The sequence below is a fragment of the Gallinula chloropus genome (genome assembly GCF_964237585.1).
Source record: "Gallinula chloropus genome assembly, chromosome: 8".
Taxonomy (NCBI): domain Eukaryota; kingdom Metazoa; phylum Chordata; class Aves; order Gruiformes; family Rallidae; genus Gallinula; species Gallinula chloropus.
In genome coordinates, this window is record NC_140093.1 from 6919696 (window position 1) to 6942045 (window position 22350).

Consider the following 22350-nt stretch of genomic DNA (forward strand, 5'->3'; position numbering starts at 1 on the left):
TCCTTCACTTTTCAGACCAACTACATCCTTGGTCTGTGCTGAAAGTGACAGTTAGTACAACGCTCAGCTGTCCCCAGAGGTACTTGGGGGTTCTTTCCTTCCGTTTTAAAGAGGCAACCAAGGACTTCTTTTCCCACTGAAGCAGTTATACAATGGCTGCATAGCAAATCTGAAAACTCCTCAAAATTTCTAAGTCGATGAAAGCCAGATTCTAAAGGGAGACAACATGGGTAAAAAAAATATCAATACACATGGTATTTTAATACAAAATATTAGCTTTTTTCTTTTTTTTTTTTTACACAAGTCAGGTTTTTTAAAATATAGAACCTTAAAAAAATGAACAAATTGCTATCCACACACTATAAACACTTTTTTTTTGTGCTGTTTGATCAAGTTATCAGAACAATTTAAACACCAGTCCATAGTTTAAACACTGCCTTGAAGTTTTATGAAAACTAGGCCGCACTGTGCACTACCATTATTGTATGTACAGTGTGAAGCGCCTTCTGTCCCTTCTAACACGGCAGGAGAAACTGTTCAGTTACCAGGTTCTTTGCACAAAGGGTTTCACATTCTACTCATGCTGATGACAGATTTGCATCACGTTTCAGTGGCACTGCTATGAGCAACCACAGGTAACTCTGTGAATGTTCACGGGAAGAATGTCCATTACAGGTACTGAAATACATATTCTGGAAGTACAGGTTCTTCAGCTGGATAAAAGAAAACTTGTTATTGTTAGTTGAGGGGAAATACTAGCCTGATTAGCCAGAACTTTACAATTTCTAAGCACTGAAATGAATTTTGATTTCTCAAAGTTGAATAAAAGTAAGTAACTATCACGTTTTCAGAGAGATGAACTATATAGCAGGTACATCTCAGGAATATTTGTAATTGCCCGTTTTTTGAACCCATAGAAAGAAAAAATTTCCCTCTAAGTTGGAGGTCTTAAAAGGTCTTGTTTTAGTAGTAAATCATCCACAAGTTGCAGGCTGTTAGCCAAGTAGATTTTTCGGATGATTTACTTGCATTACAGTAATTTACACAATTGAACTTTAGGCATACAGTACAAAACTATGAACAAAAAGGTGAAGCAAACTTTTTTATTTATATTCAGGTAAAAACATTAACCTGATGAAGTAAATTATTGCAGATTTGAGAAATCAGCACATAAAACAGTTGGACAGAGCATTGCTTACAGGTGCTTTATCTGTGTCAAAAGACAAAGGCTGAACTGTTTGTTCCAAGCTAGCACTGGGGTAGGGGTAGAAAGGAAAAAAAAAGGGGGGGGGGCTGGGGGTAGGAAGGGGAACTACAAAATTAACCAGGAACAAGAAAACTGTTTACTCAAACAGAGAATGAAACAACTAATTTGTCTTTTAAAAAACTTTACATCAATTCGAAATGCTCTGGCCTTACCACAATACACACTGGCCAGCCCAAGCTGTTGGACTTCAACTACATGAAAGAGATAATTCTTCCTAGCCTCTAGTAAGAGGCTTTTGCTGCCTGAATCACTGTGTAAACAGCTCTAGAGCGTCAACTGGTAAAGGCTGTCGCCATTATATCCTACCACTACAGTAAAACTATGCTATAAGAAAGGTTCTACCTAGTTACAAAGGCTGAATTATATTGACAATATATATTTGATTTCAGTAAAATTTAAATTATCTTAATCAGAGAAAGATGCATGGAGCAGTTAAATGTCCATGCTAACCAAAACATAACAATTGTTGAATGTTGCACACAAAAAGAACCAAGTGAATTGCACATCAGACAATACATGAGGATGGGTAAAATTAGAGGCAGGTGAGGGTACACAGAACTAGCCTACTAAACTAGATTCGTCAAATACATGGTGTATTTTAATTTCTGTACTTATGTACAAAAGTTGTCTTTGGAGGAAAAACTTCAGACTTAGCTAGATGGATACACACAGCCCAGTATTAAACTGCACAGCGACATTTATTGTTCCAGCCTGGAAAAACATCCCTTTTTAAATTTCACACAGCAAAGCAAGTTAAAAACTTCACTCGTCAAATAAATGATAATTTAAACAAGAACTTGCTAAAGAAACCTTGTCACAACAACTTTTAGGGCCTGATCACTTTAAGTCCATAGGGGCCTTTAATGAATATCAACCAAGTGTCTTTGTTTATAATCTGCAAGCCGTTTTTTTTTTTTCTACAACAAGAAGGCGTAACACGTTTCCTTTGACTCAGGTGATATATTTAGAAAAGAATCATGAGTTTCTCTTTTGCTGTAACAGGCAGACATTGCATTTCTCATTGTGATCAGGACAGATGGAATGACTGCTGCCCTTCTCTCGCAGCTATCAAGAGTTTTTCACGCATTATCTCAATGGTTGAATAGTCCGGCAATTTGAGATAGTTCACACAAGTCATCACTGAGGGCAAGAAGTCATCTGGGTTCTCTGTAGACTCAAATGTCTTGCGTACAATGGTCAGCGGGGGGTTCAAACTCCGAAAGCCTGTTAATGAGAAAGGGACATTCAGAATAAGGTTGTTCCTCTTGGAACCCTGCAGTCAAGGCTGTAGATAACTAACAGCAACAGAAGCACACATCTCAGAACTCACCACTTCCTCTCCATTTTTACAAGTTCAATGTATGCCTGTGCCTCACAGCACACTAAAGAAATACCTGAAATCCATTCTGAGGATTAGGTTTTCAAGACAAAAAAAGAAATAAACTAGATAAATCTGCTTTTAATTGTGCTCAGTATGTGTAAAAAAAACCCCCACACCTATTCCAGGTGACTGCTGCACCTTTTTTCACTCCAACTACTGTTTTTATACTCCTAACCCTCAATCTTGTCTGCACCATCTCTCCCCAAAAGAGCTCTACATTTATTCCTAGGAGAATCAGCTCTTCTCAGTATCAGTAATTTAACTAGAAAAAACCCCACCAAATTCCAAACATAAGTCATGAAGCAGATGCACAAAGGTGTCACCATGCCAGAAGTATCTAATTTCCAGGAGCAAAGACTATTGCTTCCAGGTAGCAAACCATCCTTTCGATGTTGTCAGAATTTGATGCACCTCCAGCCAAAGAATACAGTATTAAGGCAGTTCACTTTTGTTTACATTCTGAACTATTTTTTACCCTCCAGTAGGTTATCTGGCAACTTAAATTAAACCTGGACAGAGTCAATTGAATGACATGTCATGAGACTGACACAAAGTTTGAGAGTTCCACCTGAACTCTAACCAGCCACTTCTAAAACTGCAAGTGTCAAACAAGTATAACTTGTTAAAATCCTCAGGTGAGTAGTGTCTTCTGATCCTGAAATAAACCACTCCCACTGAAACACCATCATAACACTGACCCCACATACAGCAACACACAACAAACAAAGCCTACCTCCCACAGGCAGTCTGGGGCTCCCCGTCACAAACTGAAGAAACAGTCTTTGCTGTTCACTGTCAAAGCTACTGAGAATCTCAAAGAGATACTTCACTGCTCGACTAAGGAGGGAAAAGAAGAAGCTTATTGTTTACAATTAAAATAACTGCATCAGATTCACATTCAGTCATATAATCCCTAAATACTTATTTGCTAGTGCTAATTTTTTTACTTATTTTTTTTTCTGAACAAGCCCCAAACCACCTTACCTGTCATGTGTATAACCGTGATCTGGCCTGCAACATTCCATTAAAGTCTTGGCATCCCAAGTGTCTGTTTTACTGCCGCACAAGAGCTGCTCCAACTATAAAAATTCAAAAGCAAGGAAGGAAATATTACCCTTTACAACTTGAAGTACAACTGGAGAAATTAGAACAATCTGCCATTTTTATTAGCCTTAAATTTGTTGCAGAAGAAGAGGTGGTTGTACTCTGAAAATAGTACCCACAGAGGCATGAAGAATTACTGAGTAGTTACTGATCTCAGCTTTAAGAGACCCTTACTCTGCAAAGTGACAAGAACAAGAATAACACAAAGGCTTGGCTAACACACCAGTTCAGAGCATGCCCAGCAGTTCTTCATGAAGCCAGAGGTGTAAGCTTCTGAAGGTAAATAAACCCTTTGAGTGCAGTCTTCAAATAAACTCCCCAAAGGCAGAGTAATAAAACATTCCCTCCTAGTTGAGACATCCATAATTGTGTCTCAGCTCAGCCCACTTAAGAGCACAAGAATTTTATGAGGAAATCGATATGGTGGGTGGTGAGAACAAGGTAAGATGAAGTACCCTTATTTTTTACACCTTCATCTGAATCTCCTCTTACAGTCTAAAGCTTTGTTAAAGAGAGTTAACTACATTTTTTTAATAGAACATCCAAGTAAGACCCACATGTAAAGCTATTAAGAGGCACTCAAGGTCAGAAATTAAAGTAGCCATACCAATGCAGAGCACCTGCATGTATTAGTTTAAAAATACTTTCTTCAGAAAAGCTGGATACACTCAATGTTAAAGAAAATGGAGCTGTTCATAGTAAAAGCATCAAGTAAATGGCCACTGAACACAAATCTTTAGCTTTCAAGTATGCAAGCTGAAGGACACCAAGTTGAAGTGGCATGCATCAGAAGTGCCTGTTATCAGGCTTGTCACAACCACACTCAGTGCACTCCTATGTTCACACAGTCTACACACACTGGCAGATACAAGGGTCTAAGATTCAGTGAAAACAGGTTTACCAACCTCCTCAGGATAGAAGTACTGAAGATGACTGAGGGGGAAGACTGATTCAAATCCATCTCTGAATGAGTCAAACTGTCTGGCAACACCTTCATTTAGTGCCCAGAATATAACCAACTGCAAGGAAGAAAAAAAAGTTATTTGAACAAAGCAAGTGTGGAACAGTCACGAAGGTCAGTGCTGCAGAAGCACCACTGCAGAAGCCATGTGCTCACTGTAGTTCTGGCAGGGTTTGAACTTGAATTCATGGAGCTGCTCTACAGCTCTGCCTCATTCTGCTTTCATTTGTAAGCTCATACTGCTGCATGTGGGCAGCTGCAGCACCACAAACAGAATTTGTTGGATTTATTTCTTCCCCCCCGTCACAAAACTTTGCAGGAGCCTGTCATTGCCAGTTAGCAAGTGTCATTTGGAGTTCAAACTACTCCGTATTTAAAGTACCCTATGCATGCCACTCATGCAGAGTAAAAGGAATTTGTTTGCCTTTATTACTGATAAAAAAAAAAAATCAAGACATGGATTTTGGAATAGCTAAATGGATCATATTTGACAAAATATTTTAAAACAAATCTAAATACTTATTATTTTTAGAGGCCTAACCTAGATGTGCTCTCTTGTACACAAAAAACCACTTAAAATTTAGCAACTGAAACAGAAATCTGTAGGGCATCATTGACAGTATTAGCTTTACCCTTGAAACAACTGGGTCCTTTAGACTTAACATAGCAAGTTCAATCTTACAGAACTACATGGGGAAAAATGTATTTAGCCCTGTGCCAGTAACTGAGGAGTTACCTGTGACAGAAAACTGATACAAGACTGCAGCAGGATCTTGATAAGCTTTCTGACAAGTGTCAGGCATTGAGTATCAGGTAAGACATAGCCCCTGCTTTCACACATCAACTCATAATACAGAACAGCAAGCTAGTAAGCACCAGCAGTGCAGAGGGCTGTTCTACCATGTTCTGTAATACAGAATATTCTATGGCTATTCTAGAGGCAGAGTTGCTGACATAGAATTGTGACTAATTTTACGACCAGGAGTGTGGAGCAGAATTAAGCTATGCCATATTCTTGTGGATTCAAAGAGGAAACCAAACTGCTCAGCACAAAAACCTGCACTCTGGAAACTGTCCAGAGATTTAGAACAAGCAAGTTGGACTCCCTTATAGTACCAGGGAAGAAGGGGAAGAGGGGCATCAAAAAATGGGGAGAAATGTCCTCTGCTATATCAGTAGCTGAAGTAGTTCTACTTTCTGAGAAGGGTAGCTCCTGTGGGAATCATCCTGGGGGGAAAAAGGCAGATAAGAAGATGGAATGACATGACTGCAGAAGAGGCATGAAGAGTAACAGCAGGATAATCTAGCTTTATAAACTACTTCTAATGGTAATCCACACACAAGATTAATGAAAATGACATTTTCAAGAGCAGGGCAGTTGACCCATGGGGAGCTGTACAGGCTAGCTGCTAAGTTAAATATACTGGTTTTAAATTGCAATTCATCATACACATGATAGGAGACTAATGTTCCCTCTGAAATCTTTTCCATTTCCTTGACATCAAGTCTGTAACATGAATCACCAGGTATGTTTCTTATCAGTGCTTGGAAATCTTAACAGTCACCACAGTGAAATTAGCAGCAGACTAACCTATCAGAAAATGCATTGTTTAGAAATTGGAATAATGGCTTTTCATGATGCAGCACATCACTGTTACCTCCATCCCACTCATGAATTCCTATGACAATTTTGCATTCTCCTTCCTTCCCCAATCTCTTTTCCAGGTTGGTTTTAACCTATTTTGTTGAATATTTTCTGATGCAGAAACAGTTTCATACCTTTGTTCAGCACTATCACCCTTCTGTTTTTCTGGGTTTTATGTCCCTTCTGACACAGGAATAAATCAACATGCAGGTGTACTATCGACTTATAGCACTGATGCTGTCTCCATTCCTTACCTGTTTTTATGGTTTGGGTTTTTGTTTGGTTTTGTGCATTTTGCCTCACAACTGAGCCTAAGCTTTCTTAAGTCTGACTCCAAGATGTTACACGATTACTATAGCAGTTCAAAGCCCACCAAAACCCACCACTGCAAACAAATTCCTGATCGGACCCAAATATGGGAATAAGTAAAAAGATTTTCGAAGTCCACAGGTTGAACTACTCCACTTAGTACAACACTTATAAAAAAAAAAAATCTACACTTTTGGTGACCTTATGCATAAAGGAAACGTTTTTGGTACTGATTTTCAAGTCAGGTGAGCTGACTAGGATTCAGTGTTTTTCCTGTAGTAGTAAACTAATAGAGAACAATCAGTAGAAAAAATACTGCTGTGCCCAGTTTATGAAAGTTAACTGGACTACACACGGAAACAAAGCACTTGGGAGTAAGGTGAGGAAGAGTAAGTGAAGTTTAGTCCTAGCTTTGGGGTTTTTTTTTTTACGTACTCTGAGATACTCCTCTAAATTGTGGATGGTGACTGGTGTATCTTTTCCCCCTTTTTTCAGTTCTATATTAGGAAATCCAGGAAGTGTGAAGTCCAGCCCTAGATCTTCCACTGAGCAGCCATTCATAGTCAGAGCCTCCAATGCATACTGTAGACTTTCTTTGGTCTAGAAAAAATGGAAGTGAAAACAGTTCATTCACATTACCTTTTGGAGATGTTATGACTTCTAAAGCAGTTTTTATTAGGTAAACATTTCTAAAAGAATTTTCCTTTTAAATGCTGCTAGTGTTCCTTGTTTTCCTTTGATGTTTTTTATGGAGTAATAGACCAAGACAAACCAACTAAACTACCTTAATGGATAAACTTGAAAGATCGCAATAGTACACTACTGTCTAGTAACTTTGGAATTACTTTAGCTTCTTGCACATTATTTCAAAGATACTAGAAGTAGATTATGTGTAATATGCTATGGCTCTTAGGCTGTGTTTTTTCCTTAGACTAGTTCATGGTATCCATTTTTGGCAGGTTTTTTTCAGCTTTCATCCACCAGGTTTCACGTTTTTTGAACTCTAATTGGGCCATGAAAAGCTGTGATCAAGGAAAGGGAGCAAGACAGTGAACTGAAGAGGAATAAAGGCCCACAACAGCTTCACTAGAAACAAAGCAGATGTATAATTGCATTAATACCACCTACTGTCTATTAACACTGGATGCTAGGAAAAGTGTGCATGCCAGAGATGTAGAAAAAAACCCACTACCACAAAAGGCACTCCAAAGAAAACCTGATAATTTTACTAAACAAATTAATAAAGAAGCCATGCTTTTTGAATGTTTTCAGTGTCAAGGATAGATTCCCCTCCCCCCCCCCCCCACCCCGTTGTTAAAAGTTTGTTAGTCTCATCAAAAACCAGAGAGAGATGCTACCTTAGGTAAACATCTGGCAGTTTTAGCCATTTTTAAGTTATGTTCATTCACATAGAGAAACTGCTTAGTAAGTTTCCAATGTTAGAGTCCACATTACAAAAAGACCACATTATAATTATTAGGCAATGATTTAATGACAATAACTACTTCTTTTATAGGAATGAAGTCATTCTCACTACTACCATCAGTATTAAGCACTGCTATACACTCTTAACTGCAGCTACTTCATAAAACCCAAATGTGTGAAGATGCACTCTTCCATTCTTAGAGTTTCTTTCCCACCTGTGTTTTGTCCTGTTCAAGCCTCTTCTTTTGTCTTACAATATCTTCAAGGTGATATATTGATTTGGCTACTACTGGATCAATACTGAACAAGTCATGTGACGTCAAGGAAGTTTCCTGTCGTAACATCCACTTATAAAAAGGAAGTCCAAGAGGAAGGTCCACCTGGAAATGAAAAAATCGTTTATTATTGAATTGTTTTATTCCATATATTTTCCTATTGTACCTTGACGAGTTCTAGACCACTATTTACTAATTTCATAGTCCTGGCACACACCAAAACACCATATCTGATTATTTGTACCTGAAACACTTAGAGTTGAGAAAACAAAACTGACTGCCTAGAGCAGAGACATTAGAACAATCAGCAAGCTAGGAGCTAGAATAAGCAGCCCAAAGTCATCTTGAAATAAGACTGGAGAGAGACTGCAAGACATGGCAGCACAGTGTCCTTTTTCCATTGTGGTCTCAATGCCCACTGTAATGATATTCAACAGACATGACCCTTTCCCCTTCAAAATTTCAGCGGCATCTCCCCCTACCCCACCCAAATTGCTGGAGCTGAAAATAATTCCATGCAACTCAAAGCTGGTTTTCCCTCCCAACACAGTCAGAACTAGAGTTTTCACTTAACCCTTCAGAAACCCATTTCCTATTTTATTCTCACCAGTCTGAAATCCATGATTGCCTTGGCCATCAGTTTCCCCAGAAAGCGGAACTTCATTTTAACCTTTGCGATGTGAGCTGGCTTAGCTGTTCTACCAAAAGGAAGTGCAAAAAGGCCTTGAAGGTTATGAATGTACTTCGTACCTTCCTGGCTTCCTGTTGAGATAGAAATTAAAAAAAAAAAAAAAACACTTGAATAAACACACTGTTGGTTTCACTGCACGTAAAAGTTGAAAAACAGCTATCAGATTACCACAGCCTAAAGCTTCTTATAAAGTTAAAAAAATGCACAAAAGTAATGGCACACTATCATGAGGCATATTATCTGACCACAAACTGAGCTGCTCCTTCAATTAATGCCATTCACATAATTAAGTTAACTCAGAATCAATTCAATATTAGATAAATATTGATAGGTAAGTACTAAAACATTTACCTTTTGGATTGGCTAAAGTCACTTCCTCACCCCTCCAAAGGCCCAAGTCTGCTCTCTGTAGTTCCTGAGATACAAGTGCATAGAACTCTAGTGTGGGGCCTAAGCCTGTGCCAACCTTCATGGGAGGAAGGGTGTGGGGAGAGGAGGAGAAATGAGATAAATGAGTCCATTAGGTCATTTCAATATCAAAATCTTCACTTAGTCTGAGAAATATAGTACATTACTGGCTATAAGAAAAGCCTGTGGTGCAAAAGGCATCCAGAGAACCAACTACATGGACATTTGCAATATGACTGAGACAGCACGGAAAGACCACGTAACAGAGGGAATAGTATCAGAATGAAAGTATTAATGACCTAATGATCATATTATAAAAGAAATACACAGCTGTTTGGTTAGAGTTAGAAAAAAACATGCTCTGCAGAGTAAGACAGATTATGAAAATTAGTAGATCAGAAAGTTTCTGTTAGCAACTCAAAATCATAACCAAGTGGATTAGGGATAATTAATAGATACAACTTTGTGGCACCAGCAACGGGAAGGATTAAGATTTTGACCCAGTCATTCTATGAAAGTTGAAGCTTTTTTGTATTAATCTTCAGTAAAAAAGGGTTAAATTAGACTGCATTGGTATTACTTACTTCGTTCTCATACTGGATTTCCAACATGGCTCTTGAACTGCCTAGATCCTGCATCACAGATTCTGCCTGTTTCAACAGCTCATCTCTGTTCACAGTGCGCTACACATTAGAGAAGTTTTAAGTAGTGAAATTATGTCTGTAAGTCCCAGCTCCCAAGGCAGTTACAACAGGAAAAAAATTAGTTATTCAAGTTTTTCCACCCCACACTAATAGTTCGACATATCAACCATTTGTAAGCTTGCAATCTGATAATTCTTGCTTCTATATGAAAACTGACTAGAATTAGTGTTCAATATAAAATGCAAACACAACACCTTACATTTGTATCAGTATAACTAAGTGGTAGTACTCTTGCCAAGAATGCGGCAGTAGGACTATAACATAGCAGAGAAGTATTGTCATGTGATGTTATATACCTCAAACTAATATGTGGAGAAGAAAATACAGAATAAAGATGCCAAAATCCAGCAACCTAAAAAAATAATCCTATACCCTGCCCCTGCAGATTCTCTAGTAGGGAAAGTGTCAGGTTTAAAAAAAGCAAACAATAGAAGCCAAAACAAACACTCTCCCAAAAAATTCACCACACAACAGCACTGGGATTCCTACATGTTAGAAGCTATATTCTAGTTAAACTAGATTCTCATCTCTTGCCTTTTTTCTCCCCAGAGGTATTCAAGATCACATATCGGACCTACACTAGAGACGTTAATTTAAGGTAACATTTCTCCAGACTAAAAGCAGACACCCAAGACTCCCTCAATTTAAAACAGCTGTAACTTAGTTGTATTTTGTTGTGACAGGAGGTTTAATATTCTCCTAGAGCACCTGCTTATCCAAGTAACACTTAAGGGTCTAAATCCTTATGCTTGAACAATTCTGAATTTCTACATAAAGATGCTTACAAACTGGAGTACAAAGTTTCAGAAATTATGTAGACTTCAAATTTAAGCAGGATGTGAGAAAGCAGTGTAGCATACTCTAGTCCCTTCTGACACCTAGTGGCAGACACCCAGAAGGCATAGTGCTTTCTCAGGGGGGTTGAAATGAATAAAAGCAAACTTCCCCTCTATCAGTATACTACTAAAACCTGAAGTTTTACAAAGAAGATACCTTTCTCACAATTACATTCTTAAAGACAATATACAAATAAGCATTTCATTCATTCCATTTTTAAACAAGATATACCTACTTTTTTCCTGTCCAGTCGTGGTGCCACTCTGCTATCCTGAGAATCTGACTGATTGATTTCTGGATTAGTATCCAGTAGTCTTTGCATGGCTCGATCACGATCAAAAGCAGTTACATAAAACAGCATTTGACGGGTATCAAATGGAAAGAAAAATGGGCTGTAAAGAGTATTGGATTAGTCAGCTGGGTTCCAACTAACATCTATAACTGTAGTTACAGTTTTAGTTCAACACACAATGGAAATGTCATATGCCTAAAATCACTATTTTATTAAGCACTGTGGTGAAAGCAGCCTCCAAAGGAAGCCTTCCAGAACACACTTTAGTTACAAAGCATGTGAACAAGAGTCAAAATAACAAGGAACCACAAAAAATTCCAGACAGTTCTAACCCTTCTGGAAAAAAAAAATAAATCTGAAAATACTCCAATACCTCAGCAATAAGAAGTTTAGAGCAACGATTTTAAGGTAGCTCAAAAGCTCCCATACTTGAGGAGGCGAAAGAAGCTGTCTACAGCAGCGCCAGCATTCCATCTTTCAGCTTTTTCAAAACACATGTTAAATAATCTATAACAGACTATGAGAAACTCAGTTCTACTATTTATGAAGGCATGTGCATGTTACCAGCATAGTCCTTCACTGACACGTTAAAAAACTGCAGTTTTCACAGAGGAAATACTGCTATAGTTGTTCATATAAGAACATAGATTCATACTCATCATTGCTTGTCTGGAATGTTTATGAAGAAATGTAGAGATTTTTTAAAAATTAAAAGCCAATTTGTTTCTCTTAAGTCAGTTGTCACAAACATTCCTTCAATTAACATGCTTGAAAAAAAGTGAAGAATGTCAACTGACATTCTTTCAACTGCAAGTTTTACAGCTTATACTCTATCAAGATACTGTCAAGTATTATGAATATAACTTTAAAATGTAAAGCTATAAATTTTAGTAATTTGTAATTATAAATAGGTATGACATCTATTTGTCAGCCATTATGAAAATATTTTCCTTTGTACCATACTTAATATGCCAAGACAGATGTAGTAGTGTGACAAAAATGCCATTAAGGAGAAAGACAAAATGCCAATAGGAGAAGAAAAGTGTGACCTGAATAGCCAAATACTATTATTTCAATAAGAAAACTTCAAATTGCTCAGAAAATCTTCGCCCGCAGCCTACCCCCTCCATATTCAGTTTAGTTTATGTAACACTGGTGTAAATATCAATCCACATGTATTTGTTTAACTTAGCAAGGACTTCTCCAACTACATTTTATCCCCGCCCCCCCCCCCCCCCCCAGCCTTTCCAAAAGCCTTGTTAACATATGATGCATGAGGCAGCCCAGCCCAGAAGCCTACTGAACTCGCATCAGGAACGTAACAGGGCAAGTCATTCATACCATGTTTTTCCAAGTTCTGTCAGCCAAGTTGGTATGTTTCCTGTCATAATCACCAAAGGATCCTGAAGCTGCCTGTTTGCTTTTGCTGTCAGTTTACTGTTGATGAACTCTGAGGTTGGAATTATCTCCTTGCAGATTGCATTCTGTGTTCAATTAAAACAATACAGTACCTTTTACATAATTCCTTTAAATGTTTTCACAAAGTAAGAAATACCAAGCTTTAAGAAAGGGATTTTTTTTTTAAATGCTTTTAATTTCCTTATCATAAAAGAAAACACCTTACATGGTCACTTTGGTCATACAGAGTTTAAGCCATAAAAAAAGAAGCCTGAGTACTACTAAATTTCTTTTCAGGAACAATGTTCCTCTTTGAACTTCAGCAAGGTAAAGGCATGGAAAAGTGTGTTCAATACACCATAGAGAAAATATGACTGACTATGAGAATTTAGTCTTTACCTTACCAGAAGTGAGATAAATAGATAAGGTAAGCTCATAGTTATTTGTACTATTCTATCCTGGTGGAGGGGGCAGCAGACAAGGTAAATAGCCTACTGTAAGGTATTTCAGGACAGAGTTGTTATCAACCATCGAAGTAATTTAACAAGTGCTCTACTCACATCATATAAGTAATACCAGTATCGACTGATGGCATGTAGAACTCTCAAAAGAAGAATAACATCTAATGAGGGATCTTCAAATGTTATGTTTTCAGGTGGAGTAGATATGAGGTAAACTTCTAGAGGGTTTAAGACAGAAGGGCACACACCATCTAACAGAAAAAAAAAGAAAAAAATCAATTTGAAATCTTCCTAATATTTAATAAGGAGCCTAGGCAGTAGTCACAGCATCCACTTTGCTGCAACAGCCTCATTAGACAACTCAGCAAGTACTTTTAGTTTCAATATACACAATATATGCTTACTGTTCTTATAGTATGCTTGCTTTAAAACAAACACCGTGTCCCTAAAACACTCTTCCTCCTCATTCTTGTAGGAGTGCAACACACTTACCATGCCACAATTCATCATGCTTTTTCGAATTTCTAGGGGAGGTTTTTGTGGGAGCAGTTTGTGCTCTTCCTCTTTTACCACCAACACAGTCCTTATTACCATCTTCATCCTCCCTCACAGGTTTGTACCTAAAAAGTAATTTGAAGTTAGAAACACATTTCAGAAACACTAACTTACACAGAAACAAAAGCAGTTATAAAAGTGTTAGTCCTTTGATCACTAGAATTTTACTTGAATGACGGTTAAAAGCAGAAAGACAAGAAAAATGCATCTGGGTATGATCCAGCCTTAGAAGACAGGCCTTCAGAGTCAAGAAGTGTCATGGGGGAAGAAAAAATAGGGATCCTCCAGCTACGTGAACTGGAAGAGAAGCAGAAGGTAGACACACATACACACACAAAACAGGCACACCAAGTGGGGCTGTTCACAGGGTTTTTTTGCTTTTGTGTAACACACGAGTGTTGGAAAGAGATGATACTCCATGTTAAAATATTTGGCATAGTCATAGGCCAGTACTGCTCCTAGCAATCAATGCAAGGGCAGGGAATACATACACCTGCGCAGCTATCAGCTATACAAAACAGGATGAAGCTGGCTGTTATTTGTAGACTGCAGGCATTCACTATTATTTGTGGTTTGTTACCTAACAGCAAGAACGACTTCCCTCTATCTAGCAGGTGTCATTTAAGATTCCCCATTTCTTATTCATGAACTTCTATTTTATCTGAGCTAGAAAGAATGTCAGTAACTAACAAAGAGTTCTTTCTAAGATTTAGTATTTCAAGCACATCAGAAGATTCAAAGCTTCACAGTTTGGGGACAGGGTGGGGGGCAGAACAGAGACAGCTATTCTGCTATTTTCTGTATGTATATAGATGCAGGAAACTGGAAAAAAGCTGTCCCAAGTTTAGCCAGCTGACTTACCAAATAGTATGTGTTTTTGTCCAAATCCCAGCTCTTCCTAACGGGTTGCTTTCATCATCTGTAGACTCCCTCTCCTCCTCAGCTTGCAAACTGTACTGCCGAACTGCTTGATACACAGTCATGTTGTACGGCAGCAAGTGATCTCCAATGTAAAACTGCAGTCTATGTCTCACATTCCCTGAATTTAAGAATTGAGCAGCCTGGACAAAACAAAGTAAACACACACAGATTAAGAACTTGTTGATGGCTTTTCTTGAGGCTTTTCCCCGTGATGTTCCCTCCCCTAAACCCAAAGCAAAAGCTTACCAAAGATTCATCTATTTCTTCATCTGACCCATCATCATCACTATCCTCATCATCTTCTCTAACTCTTCCATAGCCTGAGGAAAGAGAGGAAAAAAGATGCTTCTGTACTTTGACTTTTATAAACTCCACTGTTTGAACTGATATATTTTGGAACTGTCTAAGTAACTCAGATGTGTTAGAACAGATTCCAGTATCAACATCTGGCATAAAAATGCCAAGTCATAGCCAATCTGACAGTTAACTAGGTTACATTACTGTCAGTATTTAGACTGAACTGTTTACAAGACAGAGTTTGTCCCAGAACAAAGAACCACCTCTGCAATCTGTTCTCCTCCCCTGTAAAAGCAAGATACATTTATAGATACCTCCCATTTGTCTTCAATATAATCCCCACAGGTTTTTAGAGACTCTACACTACTGGCCAGAATCATTATCCCAAGAAACAGAACTCACATCACTATATAACATATATATACCTCTAACTACAAGGTATCTCTCAATGGCTTGCACCAAAGCCAGAGGATCAATCTTCACAGGTCCACCTTTCCACTGTTTCACATTAGCACAGTCCGGATGTCTTTGCAGTTGGCATTTTAATTGATGTGTATTGAAGAATTTTAAAGCTTGGGATCCTCTGTTAAGAGAAAAACTCAAAATAATTTGTGAAAAAAGTTGCTACACAAAGAATCTAATAACCATAATGGCATTTAAAATGCATTAAAATAGGCTTACACATGCATTTACAAATTCACTTGATCAGTGTATTATTTCTCAGCCTTTCTCTAGAAATAAGCTATTAAGATTTGGATAAACAGATTAAAAACTTCATTTTCCAAGAAAACCAGAATGCACGTTGGACTAAATGAAGTTTCCAATGGAGGTTGCATGGATTAAAAGGAAGTCCAGCCTGGAGTCTGGCTGCAATACGCTGACCGCCTTTGAAATCTGAAGCTGTTCAGTGCTCAGCTCATCTCATTTAGAGCTGCATTTACCTGTAGTACAACACGGATCAGAACTGGGGGTGGAAAACACCAAGTATCCATTCACATCTTTAACAAGAACCTAAAGAAAACCTGAAAGCTCCTCTGTTTTTGCTAAGTAAAGTATACATACACATTGCATCTCACCAAGCTACCAATACTCTAGCTGTTTTTATATGCAAACCTCTTCACTTCGGCTGCTTCTACTTCCAGCACTAGCAAAAGAGCACCAAACCTTAATGCCTCAAAATCCTCACTGATAATGCACAGTAAGACTAGCAGTCAAACAATGCTGTTTAACTTTCTATCAAAAAGAATAGAATTTTACTTCTATATTAGCAGCTTAACTTTTACAGTTATCCCACTCTTTACAGAAACAGTGTATATTAAAGAGCATTCTAAGATTAACAGCGGACATACTGTTTGCAAAAGCCAGTATCAAGACAATTAAATTCAAGTATTATAAATCTGTTTATTGTGTTCCTTCCTGTGTTTAACACTTTCACAAAAAAAAGTACTGAATTGTAATATAAGTTAGATCAATGCTATAGTGTGAAGCCAATATATTTACTGTAACAGAAGTTGTGTCACAACTAGTGACAAAAAAATCCACACCTTCTTACTACTTGAGACAAATTATTTTGACATTTCAAATTTGAAAGGTTTTCAAAAATTCATTTTCAATGCTCCTCCCCTCCTAAATTCATCATAGTCACAAGAATATGTCTATAATAAAGTTCAGCTTTTACCCAGCACCACAAAAAAACTTTCAAAGCTTATATGCAACTTAGTGTATGCTATTCACTAAATGAAAAATAGCATTGATTTACAGTGCACAAAAACAATAGTAGAAATAAATCTTCAGTCATTAAAATACGTTATTTATAATGCAACTAAGAAGTTGGATTCTATTTGATCTATCTGAAGACATACTGGCAGATCTACAGGTATTTTAAAATTATGACAGCCAACCCATCACTCAACCCATTATCACTCTGGACAACAGATGCCATCTGAATAATCGTTCAACACTAACACAAGCTCTCCACACTTTCATTACTTCAGCAAAAATATCAGTGTCTTAGCAATAGATTCTTCCTTTTCAGTGTTTGTTACATTAGAACAAAGGAGACATTGAATTTTTCAAGTTTTAAATTTAGAGATTGCATATAAATTACACATCCAACCCCAATCTAAGCAAGAGAAGTCTGAAGATAGTAAGCAAGCATTTAGTTAAATATTATTTCATTTCCCACTAAATAGAGTCAACTGTTTTTGTGTTTAACAGGGTCAGAAGCTTCCATTACTTCTAGGAAGTTCTGGGATTGAAAGAAGTTTTGAAAAACAAAAGCTTCCAACGAAACTTTTACCTGAGCATTAATCCTTACCTGCTCCCTGTCCCATTTCCACTAGGGAAGTCATGCACTTTGACAGGAAACTGTTCCATCTGGCTGAGGCAATTGTTCATTTTATGGACTAATGCCAACAAAGGTGCATTTTCTAATGGCTCTAATCTTCCAAGGGGTTCTTCTCCGGGAAGCTGAAATACATTGGAGTCATCTAGTTATATGCTTGAAAATCCATCTTTAAAAACTTATACCACAAGCTGTTGTGTTTTTAACAAAAACCCCAAACACACACACTCCAACCAAAAAACCACCACACAACCCAAACCCAACCAACAAACTGAAATTAAGAATCCCTGCTCTCACTAACAGTGTCAGCAGTATCAGGATGACTAGAAGACAGAAGTTTATTAAAGACCTGTTTCAAAGAACACACTTTTCTCTCCTGGATTCAAATAAAAAGCCCTACAGATTTTAAGCATTCAACAGGAACAGTTAGCTTCATGGAAATTCAAGTTCCCTATTTTCTTCTCTTCCACTTTAAACTCCTCCCTTTAAAAATAGGACAACCTAGCTGTTTGAAGTATTTAAGACTAAGAGAACAAGCAGTACGCCTACTACCCAAACTGTTCATCAACTTCAAGTCAGGAACAACTTATACGTTGTTCAAGGCTCAGACAACTGAGCATTTAAAATTTTCCATTGTTGCATGGAGTTTTCTTCAATTCTAAGTTTAAAACTTTTAAATACATGGAATCACATCAAAGTTGCAGTGTTATACAGCTTAGGCATACACAAAACATTCCTTTCGTACTTGAACTTAAAGTGATTGCTGAACCTCTCAAATGGCAAGATAAATACAATTTGAAAGACAATTAAGAATGACACAGCAATAAACAAGAAAACTTACTGGAGAAGAAAAAAATACATGAAGAAATCTTTTCAATCTGATATCCCTGCTTACAGCATCTTTCTCACTTTTAGATGTCAAATAAAGCAGCAGTTGTTTAACAAACCCACTATGCTGGATTTCAAATGAGGAGACATCAGACTCCGAGACAATGCTACGGATTTCTACAAGGCACTCTGTTCCACCATCCACCTGAAGAACATCAAGATAGTATTTTGTTACCCAGGTATTAAGGGCTTAAAAAAATATTATTTTTCTTCCAATTGCATGGACCACCTATAAAGGAAGTGTTGGGGGCGGAAGGAGGAGAAGGGAGGGTCTACAGTAGATAGTAACTCAATACAAGCAACAATGGGGCAAATAATCTGAGGACACACAATTTCAAGAGGAGAAATTACAGGCTACATCTACATTTTTCCTATTTTAAGAGAAATGCAAGGTCCATTTCTGTCTCATGCAACATAAAGATGAGCTCCCACCAAAAGCTTGTTTTATGTGGGTTTTTTTCAAATGCAGATTGGTCCACATTTCATATGACATCTGTGTGGACTAGGAGGAGAGAAATTTTCCTATTTTAATGATTGCTTAGATCAAAGCACAGAACAAAATTCAGCTGTTTCATTTAGACATTACAGGTTGAGACCATCTTTTAAGGATCAGAACCATCTGAGTAGCTCAGCTCAAGTTCTTGAGATGCTAGTAGATTCGGTCCAATCTACTTGTTCCATCCTCTCAACCAAATGCTACTTCCACCTCATCCAACCTGCACACCCAAAGTTCTTTTACAAACTGTTCTTCAGTCAATCTATCCCTAACACTTAACTATAGAAATCTGAAATAAAATTCCAAGTAGCATGTTGCCAGGAATCAAGAACATTCTTCTTAATACTAGTCATTTGTCACCAGTGGTATGTATCAGAGCTTATATATTAATTCTAAAAGAACTCCCAAGCGAACCACTGCAAGTTAAGAAACACTATTATGATTTCAAGTAATAAAACCTTAATGTGTAAAACAACAATTAAAATACTTGTCACAGTCTACAACAGCCAGCATTCCTCTAGCTGCCTTGAAATACTTTACTGCTTATGTTCCCACCATCACTCCAAATAAGTTTGCCACTTCTAACCTGGAGGTTGAGTTGTTCAGTTGCAGTGCAAAGTCTCTGTAGTACATTTAGTGCAGGATTGCTTCCATCCATGTTTTCAGAGCTAAAATAACGGTCTACAAATTTATGGGCCTGCTCCTTAATCCAGCCCTTAATTTTCTCTCTGTGAAGAAGCACACAAAAGGCATTCAGCCCACACTATGCATTTGCATACTCCAATATTGTAAGTAAATAGGACCAGAGTATTACTTTCCCTGTGTTTAACAGCACAGAGAATACCCCTTCCCTCTGACTCCAACACAGTGAAGTTGTATTCTGTAGAGAATAGTTCTCACACCAGTTTTCTTTAATTCTCCAGTTTCTCCCCAGCATGCTACTTGACACTAAGAGGCTTTTTCTTCTCTACCCTAATATCTTGGTTCTTCTTCCAGAGGTTTCAAGTGGTTAAACTCAAAGTTCTTTGATGGGTGCTACTTCATCTCCTGATGGCTATAAGCAGATGTACCTAAAAGCCAAGACATGAAAATATTTAAAATATTTTTGTGAGCCTACCTGTTATTGGAAATGGTGTCCTTGGAAGCAGCCCTTGCAAGACCACTTACTCCTGCTGTTCGTGCTGGTTCAATATTATTACTGTTGGACTGTGTGCTTAATCTTCCCCATGTTTTTGGATTTAAACTTGCCAAGAAGGAAGATTTAGGAGATTGAGTAGTTGTAGGGCTTTTAGCTGCAGAAGATAAAATTAATCGAATCAATAGGTTTATTACAGCTTGCACTTTTGACTACCTATGTCTCATTTTAAGTAAGCTTAGAGTATCACATTTTAAGAATTCTTTACCTTGATTGTCTACTTTGTCATCATCTCTTGGAGGAGAGTATTTTGGTCTCCTTGGCCCTCGTTTTGGCAGTCTCTTCCTCTTCAGGACATCACTGAGTCGTCTGTCCCAAATTTAAAAATAGAGTAACATGTTTCCATCCTCCATTCATACACATCCCCACCCCTCAGTGTAAGACCCATCTGTCAACTATTTCACCAATATAGAGGTTCCCACCACGTAACAAGGAGGGCAACAAGGGAACAATGAGGTCTGAAAGAAGGGGCCTCAGGTCTACTTCAACTGGAAGGACAAAGTGACTACTGTATCCAGAAAGGCAGGATTTTGCTTGCTGTTACCTTTCCACTCTGGGCAATGAAATACAGACAGAAGTGTTTCATGGTTTTATTTGTGTAACCATCTGGTTTTTCATTTATTTGAATAGACAAAAAAAATTAATCCACAAATCTCTACTGAAGAAACATCAAAAGATTGACCTGTATTTGACCTGCCCTCCCCATTAAAGGCCAAAAAGCACTTTTTCCAGCAGTTTTCTACTCACCTACCCTTCACCTACCAACTTCACATATTTGAACTCTGGTTTAAGGCAAGTGTCCTTATTATGGCAATACATTAAGACAAACATTACACCTTTAAAATACAGGCAAACTATGTAACACTTAAATAACTGATTCCTCCAAGAGATACTAATCCTCCAGGTGTTCGAAAGTCTCACATTCCAACCAAATAACATAAGTGTGACCTCTTTTTTCCTCCAGTCTCCAGGAGAAAGGAACCATGAACCACAGCTATAATTTGTCTGAAAGAACCACTCTGTCCTCAAGAATATACATGAGTCTACAGCTGTTGCTCTTGGCATTCTCCACATTTCCCTAGACAGCAGGGATAGTTTCATATCATTACATTCTAATGAGCAGGTCACTGGTCTCTTATTTTATTTCATATAAAATTAATCTAAACTACCCCTTGATAGCATCAACACCACTCCATTTTATTTCCTTAGATCAAAATATCACTGCAAAGTGTAGGTGATAATGTAGCAGCCTGTGTAGACTTTAAAAAACACCCAAACCAAAAAACCAACCCAGAAAACCACCACAGACAAAAAAACCCACAGGTTGTTCACAACAAATAGTGCACTTACCCCTGTGGGCTCAGATCCAAAGAATCCTCACGGCTGTGCTGTAAGCTTGGAGAGCCCAAATCAGCAGCTGCATTACTGGCAGCAGTGGCTGTTCCAGTATTTATTGTTGTAGTGGCACCCAGTGTTCCTGATCCATTAGTGCATACTTTTGGTGGGCTTGTCAGCAGAGCCTCAGACTCTGCTAAATTTTTCACCTGGTGCATCACCCCTTTGCAAAAGAAGAAACATTTGTTTGGAGGGTTGGTTTGGTTCTGGGGCTATTTGAGAAGGAAGGGTGGCAACAAAGTACTTGGAAAGATCAAAGTCTCTTGTTAGAGCCTGTGTTTTGGCTACTGGCAGCATTAGCTTACCAGTACTAAGTTCTAAAAGCAGCTCAACCCTTTCTTGAAAAAGTTAAGCTACATAGTTTAAGAAAAATTGTAGCAGCATGAACAATCGTTTAAGTAGCCCAAGAATCCCCAGTAGATTATAAGAAAGAATTTTTGCCCAAGATTCATCAGTTTTGTCCCATAAGACTATCCATGTAATTTCAGCAAGCCATCTTCAGCCTAGAAACAAGTTCATTAGCATCTTGTCAGCCTGTACAAACTTGTTTCAGATTCAGAAAAAACAAACTTTTCTCCTCCAGAGTCTTGGTCAGCTCCTACCCTGTCATATGACAACAGCTTTATTCAAGAACAGTATTAATTTTTTACAGCTTGGGGGAGAGAGTAAACAATATGGGTTCTACACACATGCACACACATTTCAAGTGCTAAATAAGGAGCTGCAGAACTAAAAAACTCCAAGATTTACCTTCTCTTCTGAAGTAAACACTAAAAATGTCAGGTAACTTTTGCATTAAAATCTCTGCCATCTGCAGGGCACCAACTACTATCTTAAGGTCTTGACTTGACAGCATGGAGGCAATATGACTAAAACAGAGAAATTACCAGAATTAGATGTTATGTTGTTTTAAAAATAATTATAAAATCAATCCACTTCATCCTGCATAAGTAGTACTACATGCAAACAGATTTCCTTGTGCTTTTAAAAACGTGGTAAGAGAACTGGAAAAGCTCTCTTCCCACCTAAATGAGTTTTATCAAGTTTTAACACATGTATAAAAGAAAAGAGTTTACTTCTTTTAAATAACATGGTGGTGTG

At 37.8% G+C, this 22350-nt stretch overlaps 1 protein-coding gene across 9 annotated transcripts in view; it reads right to left on the minus strand.

Moving 5' to 3' along the window:
• Positions 1–257: 257 nt before the first annotated feature.
• Positions 258–22350, minus strand: part of TRIP12 (thyroid hormone receptor interactor 12) — a gene marked incomplete at its 5' end in the record, with an annotated part of 50130 nt that continues 28037 nt past the window's right edge. For 5 of the 9 annotated variants that reach the window (XM_084267709.1, XM_084267707.1, XM_084267715.1 and 2 more), the window contains 23 exons: positions 258–2491; positions 3382–3485; positions 3633–3727; positions 4658–4771; positions 7103–7267; positions 8308–8472; positions 8975–9129; positions 9410–9524; positions 10051–10149; positions 11243–11399; positions 12641–12783; positions 13258–13409; positions 13651–13778; positions 14575–14774; positions 14881–14954; positions 15357–15529; positions 17249–17400; positions 18117–18308; positions 19246–19387; positions 19777–19951; positions 20063–20163; positions 21205–21412; positions 22000–22118. In XM_084267709.1, the coding sequence (XP_084123835.1) occupies positions 2295–2491; positions 3382–3485; positions 3633–3727; positions 4658–4771; positions 7103–7267; positions 8308–8472; positions 8975–9129; positions 9410–9524; positions 10051–10149; positions 11243–11399; positions 12641–12783; positions 13258–13409; positions 13651–13778; positions 14575–14774; positions 14881–14954; positions 15357–15529; positions 17249–17400; positions 18117–18308; positions 19246–19387; positions 19777–19951; positions 20063–20163; positions 21205–21412; positions 22000–22118 (3325 nt within the window). In that variant the 3' untranslated portion in view covers positions 258–2294. The remainder of the gene's footprint in view (positions 2492–3381; positions 3486–3632; positions 3728–4657; positions 4772–7102; positions 7268–8307; positions 8473–8974; positions 9130–9409; positions 9525–10050; positions 10150–11242; positions 11400–12640; positions 12784–13257; positions 13410–13650; positions 13779–14574; positions 14775–14880; positions 14955–15356; positions 15530–17248; positions 17401–18116; positions 18309–19245; positions 19388–19776; positions 19952–20062; positions 20164–21204; positions 21413–21999; positions 22119–22350) is intronic. The other 4 variants (XM_084267710.1, XM_084267708.1, XM_084267714.1 and 1 more) reach the window with 1 other exon arrangement.